The sequence below is a fragment of the Gopherus flavomarginatus genome, chromosome 7 (assembly GCF_025201925.1).
Source record: "Gopherus flavomarginatus isolate rGopFla2 chromosome 7, rGopFla2.mat.asm, whole genome shotgun sequence".
NCBI lineage: Eukaryota > Metazoa > Chordata > Testudines > Testudinidae > Gopherus > Gopherus flavomarginatus.
In genome coordinates, this window is record NC_066623.1 from 36,983,326 (window position 1) to 36,994,791 (window position 11,466).

Genomic DNA, 11,466 nt, shown 5'->3' on the forward strand with positions numbered 1-11,466 from the left:
TTAAAGGGCTTAATTTTGTTAGCAGCCTTCCCCAGCCAGTGGTATAAAACAACTAAGGCTATGGCTATACTTAAAATGCTTACCCCAAGGATGGGGAAGGATTTCCCATTGCTATCGGTAATCCACCTCCCCAAGAGGTGGTAGCTAGGTCAACGGAAGAATTCTTCCATCCACCTAATACTGTCTACACCAGGAGTTGGGTCAGCTTAACTATGTGTCTCAGTGGGGTGGATTTTTCACACCTCATCCAGTGGAGTGAATTTTTCACATCTCTGAGACTTAGCTTTGCCAGTGTAACTTTTCAGTGTAGACCAGCCCTTAGGGTATGTCTATGGTGTAATGGGAGGTGTGACTGCAGCATGTGTAGACATGCGCTAGCTTTGATCTAGCTAGCTTGAACAACAATATCTGAAGCCGTGGCAGAACAGGCTGTACAAGCCAGCCCAGGACCCTAGGTATGTTCTTGAAAGGCTAGCCCATGCTGCCATGGATTCTTAGCTATTGTTATTGGAGCTAGGCTAAATCAAAGCTAGCTCAGGTATGTCTACATGTGCTGCAGTCACACATCTGATTGCAGTGTAGACATACTGTAAATTGGATTTGCAGCTTCCGTTAACTGCAGTTTCCCCTATAATGTAACATTGAAAAAAACTTCCTGTTTGGGTTGGTCGGGTCTCCTGTGCACAGCTGCCCTTCTCCGAGGGGACAATGGGAACTTTTAGACTTCAGGTGACTTTCTTAGTGCATCTTTCCGTGGAAAGCTGTCTGTTCCATAATGAGCTATTGTAGATGTAACTTCTGTGGTTTAGGAGTGTGGAAGCTCCTCTGATGGAGGAAGTATGACTTGCCCTGTATCAACAGCCAAGTTCCTTTTGAAGATGAAATCTCATGTTGACAGTTCTGAGCTGCTATACTGAAAAGTGACACAGGCAGCATGGAACCAGTTATACCATACACTAAAGTACTGTTACACAGTTCATATGCTCCCCACACATGAGAAGAACCTCAATGTTTAATATTTCAGCAACTGTTTCATATCTAGTGTAAAATGAATAAATACTTCAGTTAGATCCTTTATTTTGTGCTTCTAGTCCTAGAATAATGATGCAGTTTTCTCTGGATTGCATTTAATTCTGCTCTTTACATAATCCTCCTCACTTTATTATTAATTTTAAAGCAAAATTACTCTCCAGTGAAATTTGCAATTAAACTCAATGTGACTGTTTTACAAGCTGTCAACAAAAATTCTCCTCATTAGTTTGCATCATGTGTCGGCTTTTGTGTCTGTATGTAGATTATTGGGAAAGATGTTCCAACATGCCTTTTATATGCTCCCCAGTGCAGGGGATGATCAATACAGAGTGCTTGGTACCAGTGCAGTAGAGACAAAATACTTATTCTTCAGTCTTCATAGGCCACTTTCCCCTTGCAGTAACAGATAATTGTTCTAGGTCTTTATTTGTGAGAAGAGAAACTGCTTGTTCTTGAACAATCTCTCTCTGCCTGAGAGGGGTCAGTATTATTAGCTCCATTTTACCCTATGGAGAACCTGAGTCACAATGATTGTGATTTGGCAAGAGCTTGTAGGGAAGCCTGTGGCAGAACTAGGAATCAAATAGAGGCCCTCTGATTCCCAGTTCTGTGCCTTCATTTCAAGTTGATCCTTTCTCCTGTTTGTGAAGCTCTTCACAAGTGAGTATCACCCCAGTGGCTTACAATAGAGGGGGAAGAAGGAAAAGCAGCAGGAGGGTTATTCATAGAAATATGCAACACAAGACAGAGGGACAGTCCAGTTAAATTGCATGAAACAACACAAATCCGTATTTAATAATTGAGCCTTCTTGTGTTCCATTGGATTTCTCCGGGTGTCTGGGGAAAGTGGAGCAGTGAAGTGGTTTGGCGTGTTTTCTGGTGCAGAGAAAAACTTGCCTGCTCTGTTAACCAAAATGAAAATGCCAGTCTTTTGCTTTTTAGGGAAATTTGAACACCTCTTGTTGGTGCCCAATAGCTTTCAATCCTGTGTGAGCAGCTGAGGTGGAGCAACCCCTTTGTAAAGGTTCAGGGTGGGTACCCTGGCTGGGTTGGTCTAAGAGCATGTGACTGGCAGGTCTGTTAAGTTGACCAGGGACAGGGTAATGTTATACCTGCCAGCAAATTGAAGGGCTGCACACATGTGATAGATCTATTTCTGGGGCTTGGGAGGGTGTAGCGTTTCTGACTGTCTTCTGTTCAGAGGGGATGCAGTAGAGTTTGATGGGACCCCTTCCTGCTGAATTATTTAGAATTTTGTTTGTAAAATGCACTGATCGCAGCTTTAGAATATCACTTAGCTAAACTGGCAATGTGTCTGCCTAGAGCAACAGCCCTGAAGTCACCAAGGGTCCAGTCCCCTCAGGCAAACACCAATATGACTAGAGAAGCCTTATGATATGCCCTGAAGGTCATGACAAGCTCTGTCAGACCAGTGGAGGAAGCCCCTTCCTCCTACTGAGAATGTGCTCCCAGCACCTTTCCTGGCATTCAGATCTGAGCATTCAGGGCATTCCAGCTGATTCCAGTAGCTGGGGTGGGGCATAACGGGAGGTGGACTCAGCCAGGCAGGATGCAGCTCTCTAGAGCTTCAGAGACACAAACAGCTTTAATTGCACCTGGAAAGTCAGTGTAATCTCTGGAACTCAGATGTGATGTGATCTGAGCAAGAGGCCCTGCCCAGTAAGGTGGCAAACTCCTTGCCAGGAAGGGATAGAAGAGGCATTCTGGGTTATTATTGCTCCCAGGAAATCCAGGAGTAGCTGAGAAGCCCTTTAACATGGTCCACAGTCTGAAGGGAAGGTGGGAATCTCCTCTCAGCTGAGGGAGAGGGACCCCCTCTGCCATCTCCTGCAGAGATTTCCGCTGTCCAACTCCTCCACCCTCTATAGGCATCATCCCCTCCTTATTCAGAAAGCATTTCTGCTACTTAGGCTGGACCTCTGAGGTGGTAGGCAGCCTCTGCCTTGGGTGCGAGATATACGGCACCATCGAAGGATCTCCAAGCACTTTGCAAATGCTCCTCTCACCCCTATGAGCAGGGCCATCCTTAGCCATAGGCAGAACAGGCAGCCATCTAGGTCACCACTAGGTCTGGGGGCACCGCTCTGCTGGGAGCCCGGACAGATGGGAAGCAGTGGAACATGTAAGAGCAGGGCTGACGGGTCCTAAAGAGAGATGAATGCAACACAGTCTGAGGGAGGGGATTGGCTGCTGGAGTCTCTGGGAAGGGATGGGGGAAGGAACTCACCTGCAGGGTGACCAGATGTCCCGATTTTATAAGGACAGTCCCGATTTTTGGGTCTTTTTCTTATATAGGCTCCTATTCCCCCCTACCCCCATCCTGATTTTTCACATTTGCTGTCTGGTCACCCTAGGTGGGGGTAATTGGTACCTATATAAGACAAGGCCCCAAATATCGGGACTGGCCCTATAAAATCAGAACATCTGGATCTGGTCATCCTAGCTGGGGAGCACGTCTCTCCCCCGGGCTGGCAGCGATCCATCTCATCCGGGGGGAGCTGCACAGGGCAGGATGAGCTGCTGTGGCTCCATGGGTGCCCCGTCCCTGAGATCAGATGCTGTGCTAACTTCACCAGGGTCTGTTGGGCTGGCAGTGGTGCCCATTGGCATGTGATCAGACCTGAGGGTTTGCTGCTGCTGTTGCCACTCTGCACCCCAAGAGGTGGATTTTGGGGTCCTGCAGTTTTCCACCTATCTCCTCCTCTACTGCAGCTGTTGGACCAGCAGGCTAGGGGGTGAGCCAAGCATGAAAGCAGTACTGCATTGCCATTTAGATTGTCATTTAACAAATTTGTTCTCCAAAAATGCTTGCTAACAATCCTGAATTCAATTTCAATATTTTTTTAAATCAATATTTTAGCCAAAAACAGAAAATTTAAGTTGCTGACAATTATTTGTGACAAGTTTGGTAACGGAGAAGGGAGTGGGCCAGTTTTCATCAGAGAAACAAAATATGTTGACTGACTTTCCTATAGCCCTGTTACTGCTAAATAGAGTCTTCCAACAACTGTAACATGCTCATTTCCTTACTAATGTATAGAGCAGGGGTTGGCAACCTACGGCACATGTGCCAAAGGTGGCACGCGAGCTGATTTTTGATGGCATGCAGCGGTGGGCTGAGTGGCTCAGCCCGCCACTGCTCTGGGGTTCTGGCTGCTGCCCCATTGCCACCCGGGGTCCCGGCCACCGGCCCCACTTAGCACCCACTGCTGGCCTGGGGACCCCCAAGGAACCCCAGGCTGGCAGCAGGCTGAGCAGGCCGGTGGCTGATACCCGGGCTGAGCCATTCAACCCGTTGTCGGCCTGGAGTTCCATTCACTCAGCTGGTAGGTGGGCTGAGCAGGACTAAATTCAACGAAATAGGAAAACACGAGCAACTAATGACAAAGTGCAAGAACCTAGAGCAGTGATCCCCAACCTTTTTCATCTGGCGGTCACCAGACGAAGGACTGTGGCAGTGGACGAGCATCCGCTGAAATGCCGCCGAAATTCGGCGGCATTTCAGTGGCGATGCCTCTGGATGATGCTACTTATTGGTGGCAAGTGGCGTCATCCAGAGGCGTTGCCACCGAAATGCCGCCGAATTTCAGCGGCATTTCGGCGGATGCTTGTCCGCCGGCCAGTACGCAGGTGCACTGAGAGGCCCCTGCGGGCACCGCGTTGGGGACCCCTGACCTAGAGAGCCTCCTGAAGCATGGCGATCGTTTTGATTTAAATGGACTTGAACTGTATGAAGAATTGGGTACACTGTCCTCAATGTTGCCACATGCAAAATCGATAATGGACATTGTACAAGTTTACTCATACCAGCAAACTTGTTGACATATATCCTAATGTGTACGTTGTCACTCGTATTCTACTGACAATTCCTGTAACAGTAGCATCGGGAGAACGGAGTTTCTCAAAACTAAAGCTCATTAAAAACTATCTTCACTCTACATGGAGTCAGGAACACTTGACTGGTCTTGCTATTCTTGCAATCAAACGACATCACTTTGTCATACAATCACATTCTTACTGATTTTGCAGCCAAAAAAGCCAGAAAGATTGCTTTTAATTAAAAACAAATCCTTGTTTCAATACCTCTTCATAGAAATTTCCAATAAAATGTTGACAGATTAAAAAAAATATATTATTTCATCATTCTTTCAAATCAGAATTTTTTCTATAGTGCTGCTTCTTTAGTGCTAGTCCATCAGCATTACAGTGTGCTTAATTAAGTTAAACTGGTTGTAACAACATGTATGAGGCAAGTTTTCCAATAGTGTAAGCTTACGTTTGTGTTGCTAAGAGCAAGGCAGGCTCAGGGGCACCAGTTTAATAATCCCGCCTAGGGCACCATAAATCCTAAGGATGGCCCTGCCTATGGAGGACAGTCTCATGCAGAGGAAACTAAAGCACCAAAAGGAGTAGTGACTGAGTTAGAGAGCTGGGGAGAGAATCCAGGAGTTCTGACTCCCAGCCACTAGAGCACACTGCCTCCCTCTTTGGTATTCACAAGCTGAGCTTGTGTTCTTCTCAAACTTGGCTCCACTGCTCTCCCTCCTCCCTACTGAATAACTCAGTGTTCTCTGGCTGGCTCTGGACAACGGTGCTCTGTGGCACCAGGCTTCCTTTCTTGTTACAGCTCTGTGTGTGATGCCAAGAAAAAAGGCGATAGCTAGAGAATATCTGAGCATTGTCTGCTGTGGGAGGGCTGATCTAGCTTGTTTAGTAGGCTAATTGGAGTGAATCTGAGCTGGATCAAATAGCTAGATCTCTGGCTTCCTCTAACTGCACTCCTCTGCAAAGAAGAGCAGAAACCAGAGAGGCAGTGGGACTGAGCTGGCCTCTTCATTCCTGAAAGGGCAAGACACATGTCCACTTCTCTCTACAGCTCTATTCCCACCCCCTCAGATAGTCTCAGTAGTAACCCTTTTCACTGCTCTGGCACCTTTCATCTGGGGACCTCAGAACAGTCTGCACTCCTTGATTGAGGCTCTCGCCCTTGAGAGGCTGGCAGTGGATCTAGGGGAATGCCTTACCCCACCTCTGAAATTGGGTAGGATACCAGTGCACAAGCGCTCCATACAAGAGGCTTTAGGGAGAGGCTGTCTCCAGAGAGGCTTACTGGCACTTGGCTTGGAGATTTCAGACATGAAACCTAGGTAAACAGAATACCTCAGCTCCAACATACTGACTTTCCATTGTCAATCGGTGCTGGTGAGAAGTCTTGGACTGACAGCCCTGGGACAGAAGCCCCTTTTCCGCAGGACAAGGCAATGTGGTCCCTGGCAGTACAAGCTCTGTCTGTTTCTCACCCCTGCTGCAGTAAAGAGGGGAGGGAAGTTCAGTCTAGTGATCCAATCACTGCTTTTGCCTCTGCTGAGACTGCCTGAGTGGGAGTCAGGTAATGCTAGCTTTGGTTGTGTTTGTGCACTGGCAACCAGCTGCCACAACTTTGTGCTTGAATTACAACTGAGGAAGGATGGTCTGGTGGTTAGAGCACTAGCCTGAGAGAGAGAAGGGGTCAAGTCCCTGCTCTGCCACAGACTTCTTGTGTGATCTTTGGCAAGTCACTTAGTCTCTCTGGGCCTCAGTTCCCCCATCTGTGCAATAGGGTTGACAGCCCTGCCCTGCAAGGATAAATACATTAGATTGTGAGGTGCTCAGATACAATAGTGGTATGTGCTTATCTGGCCTCTGTGAAATGGGTGTGTGCAAATGGATTCTACAAACTGCCTTTGAAATCCCAGCAGTGTATTAGTGTGGCTGGCATCATCTGCCTTGCCAGGGAATGATGGGAGCAGATGTGCTTGAACAAGCTGAGGGGAGGGAAAACCTCGCTTTCCTCAGCCTGCGTTCAGACAGACAGACAAGCTGGAATAATTGTTCCCTTCTACAGCTAGCTCTGTGGGAGGCAAATAGACATGTTCACTTCCTGTAACTGTAGGCTCTCTGGGAGGGTTGCGACAGTCTGTCACCTCTGTGCTAGAGAGACTTCTGTGGAGATCTGCTGGTAACTCTGTCCTCCCTGCTGTACGGTGAAATAGGCTGTAATTACACCCACAAGTGAAACTGCGCGGGCTCCTGGGAGGACGCAGTGTGAACTGCAGTGCTCTGCCTGAGCCCCCGATGGCGCATCTGGAGCTGGACTCTACCTGCAGAACATGAGAGGCTTTTGTCTTGATTACATTCCCAGCAAATGGAGGAGAGGCTGTTAATTGGACTCTGCTAACTAGAGTGGGACATTTCCTGGGGACAGATATTAACTGAGTCAACTCCAGTGTCTTCCTGCAAAGTCCTGTGGTGGTAATAATTCATTCTTAGAGCACTTCACAAACAGGAACAGATCCTCATAATACCATGTGCAGTGAGAGTATTTTACAGATGGGGAAACTGAAACAGAGGTTAAATGACTTGTCCAGGCCAGCACAGTGGGTCTGTGGCAGAGCCAAGATAAAACCTTGGGAGCTCCTGGCCCACTGAGCCATTCTGCTGCTTTCCTGTGTAGAGCATGCACTGGGGCTGCGTACGCTTGTGGCTCAGGCTGTCATACAAGAGAAGGTTAAGCAACCACCTAGGCACTGCAAACTTCCCCTTTTAGCAAACACCCCGAATGTGCCAAATCACTTCCAGGAGCCTCTCCTACCCTCCCAGTTCTCCCCTCACCTGTCTTCAAACAGTGCCGCAGCTGTTGTGCTTCCCAGCTGTGTGCTGTCCCATTGCACTGGGGATAAGCCAGAGGAAGATGACAGTCCAGTACAATTGTTCCAGGTTGCAAGCAGCTGTCCCCACAACAGAGGCTGCAATCTCCATAGTCTGTTCATGGTGCTCATCCCATCAGACTTCTCTTGCATCTGCTGCTGAGTGCTGTGCTTTGCTGCTTGGAGCTATTAGTCCGCTCCCATCTTTTGGACGCTCAGGCAAATAGAATAATGCCGATAATGGCAGGATATGTTGGCTTAGGTCAAAATCATTGGGAAGCTGGACTGGTAGAAACGCACAGCACAGGCCATTCTGACTTGTTCCAATTTACCATCATGCTTTTGACACTCCAGTAAAGCATTTCAGTGTTAATCACCCTGTCTGATGTGGTCATCTGCCTAGGTCTTTCTAGTCTGCCTCGTCTGTAGGTGGCTGAACCTGCATTTTAACAACGTTGAGTTAAAATGCCCTGCTCAGCTGAGTCAGGTTATGTGCTAACATCCTTCTCCACTCCTGACCTCATCTTCTCCATCAATCTGAGGATACCACTAAGTCACTCTTCCTCCAGTCCTGGGCCAGCTCAGTACCAGTGGGGCGGGTGAGAGGAGGGGGCTGCAGAGTGTACAGTGCTGTGTCTGGTGGAAGGTTGCCCAAGCTGCTGAGATGTTTGGTGCAGAGAGGTGCAGCATCAGTGGCTCCACCAAAGCAGCTGCCCCAGAAGTGTAGCAGTGACTAAACTTGAAGGGCAGGACACCAGCTCAGTAAGCTTTCTGCAGATGCACCTGTTGCTCAACTGTTCGGCTGAAGTGATGCCAGGAAACAGCTACATTTTGTAATAAAACACATTTATACCACTGGCAGGGAGACAAATGCTCCAGTGCCATGAGCAGAGGTCTCCTGAGAACTTACCCTTGTGCACTTTTCTTGGTCTTGCTTGTCAGGCTGGGGCTCCTCATTCAGCACAGCTAGAAAATGCCATATGCAAAGCCCTTCACAATGCTGTGATTATGGGTGTGACCCACTGACAGTGTTTGGGCAGGGAATGTTTCCTTTCCATTTATTTGTATTTCTAAATCAAACCACTTCTGATTCTGGAGCCTGCTGGAGTTCACAGGTGGAGACCAATGCCTGTTTTTAACCTGGTTCCCCCTGGGCTGACAATTGCAGAGATGCGTACCATGAAACTTAGTTTTCTTCTTCGAGTGCTTGCTCAGTTCCATTCCAATTATGTGTGCGTGCGCCACGTGCACAGCTGTTGGAACGTTTTTCCCCTAGCAGCTACCTATCGGGTCAGCTCTGGAGTCGCGCCTGCATGGCTCTCAATATATGACCCTGCTGACCCAGTACCCCCCAAGTTCCTTCTTACCGCCCGTGACAGTCATTGGAACTGTGGCGTCTTGCTCTGGTATTCAGGTCTTTGTACCAGTATAGCCTACTTCTGTACAGAAAGGGACCTTTACACCTGTGTATAACTGCATCCGCACTAGGGATGTATCAATATAAAAACATCAGTAAAAACTTGCTTTTCCAGCTGACAGTTAAGCCAAGACACAAGCTACGTATAGACCAGGGCTAAGTATAAGTCAATCCTGATATCAGATTCCACAGCACAAAAACCTAGTGAACGATGTGCCCTGTACATCACCCTGCTCTCTTGTGCCATGGAAAATGGCTGCTCCTGTCAGAGCCCTGGCCTTGAGTGCAGCATGGGACGGCCGAGTTACCTCATCTCAGTGCTTTTCTGGCAGTCCCTGAGGTGATGGTTACAGCACTGCCAGCTGCTGCCATAGACCAACAGATGTAACCCTCCCTGTGTTTGGATAAATAGCCGAGATATTTACTAAACTCTCTCAAACTGGCTGGACAAAGGAGAGTCCAGATTGATTCCAGCTAAACCAGTTTTCTTGCTCAATTATTGTAACAAGAAACTGGTCCTGGCTGGTCTGCTCCTGCTGCACCATTCGGTATGGTAACGTCACAGCAGTGATATTGATCTGGGGCAGGTGTCTGTAAAATTAAGTGTTTAATTCAGGGTCTAGGAAGTGTTGTAAATCTGTGTGGCCCAGAGTGGAGTGATGCTACTGGGACTAGTGGGAATGGATTTTGATGGGGCTTTGTAAGAAGCGTAGAGGCAGGGTGGTCTCAGAGTGAAGGTGCAGTGCTGGACTTCTGGGTTCTGGTCTGGATGCTGCCGTACACTTGCTGGCTGAATGAGGGCAAGTCACTTAAACCTATGCTTTCAAACATGGTCACTAGTTAGGGACCTAATAGAGACACTGGATGTTTTTAATTTTTTTTTTTGAAGCTGCTGAGTCTCCACCTTTCCTCACTGAAGGTGTTGAGTACCTCAGGGTGTGTCAGGTCAGGCTCCTGTAATGAGTACCCTCATTTGCCGAAGTGGGCCTCTGTCTCAGCATCTTCCCCTGTGCAGTGGGAGACCTGAGAGGCAGAGTGTCTTGGGTTTGTAGAGTGCTACAAGTGAGATCCTCCCATGAAAGGTGCTATCACAGAACGGTGTGTTGGCATTTGCTTTCTGTGCCTGATATACAATTCAGTGTGACACAAATCAGAGGCCAAAACTAACTGGCAAGTCTGGCAGAGACCTCAGCCATTGGCCATGCGTTCTCATGCTGCACAATATTTGCACAGACCTGACTAGAAAAGCAGCAAAAAATCCTGTGGCACCTTATAGACTAACAGACGTTTTGGAGCATGAGCTTTCGTGGGTGAATACCCACTTCCTCAGATGCATGTAATGGAAATTTCCAGGGGCAGGTATATATATGCTAGCAAGCTCCTGCTGCTTTCACAGATCCAGACTAACACGACTACCCCTCTGATACAGACCTGACTGCAACCCTTCTGAACTCTCCTCCTATTTCCCCACAGTGTACGTTGTGGAAGAGCAGAGAAGGGACAACACAGGGGAGAGTGCCTGCCTGACAGCGTGTTGGACTGCTCTGTGCTGCTGCTGCCTTTGGGACATGCTGACTTGACTTCCACAGGAAGTCACCACTGTCAATACCTCTAACTCAGAGTGCTATGCATTTTAATGTGATCTCTCTTGTTCTGACGTCTTTCTATCCATGTAATCAATGACCTGCTTTGCACAGCCGACAGTCCATGTCTGATGTAGCTCTAGCACCATGGCGGTGTTTGCACTCCTTGAATTTAGTTCAGGGAAATCCCTTTGTAATGTATGTCTAAGATTTTTATTGTATTTTTAAAGAATATGCTAAATGATGTTTTTTTTGGCCAAAAGCTTCATTATTACGTGATGTGTGTTTATTGTTTAAAATTTTACCTTTCTTGGAAATGGAGAAATATGCAATAATTAAAGTCGATGACTGATTTTTTCTTTGCTAGTTCCCACTTCTGTTTCAATAAATTTGTCAGATACAGATTGGCTGTGTGTCAGGTATGTGGTATGTTGCTTTAGTTTTGTTCCTCTGGACATATTGCACCTACTCTGAAAATACAACATGGCAGTGACGGAGCTCCCTGCTTAGCTGGCCCCAAGAGCCTCACGGGAGTTTGTGCTGCGGGAACTGGTAATTGTCTCCCCTGTTACATCCAGGATTTCTGTACTGCGAGTGTGATGAGCTGAGAGACAATTACTGTGGCACCAGTGCCCATTTTCCATCAACAATATTGCTGTTATGTAAGTAGTAACAGCACAGTAGAATCAGTCTTTAAATGACCACTCAAAGGACTCATGCCAACTGT

The 11,466-nt window shown here is 47.6% G+C and overlaps 1 protein-coding gene across 1 annotated transcript in view; it reads left to right on the forward strand.

Moving 5' to 3' along the window:
- CYSTM1 (cysteine rich transmembrane module containing 1) overlaps positions 1-11,141 on the forward strand; it is a 54,883-nt gene extending 43,742 nt beyond the window's left edge. Inside the window, exon 3 of the mRNA XM_050962890.1 lies at positions 10,630-11,141. Coding sequence (XP_050818847.1) covers positions 10,630-10,736 — 107 coding nt within the window. The 3' untranslated portion in view covers positions 10,737-11,141. The remainder of the gene's footprint in view (positions 1-10,629) is intronic.
- Positions 11,142-11,466: the final 325 nt, after the last annotated feature.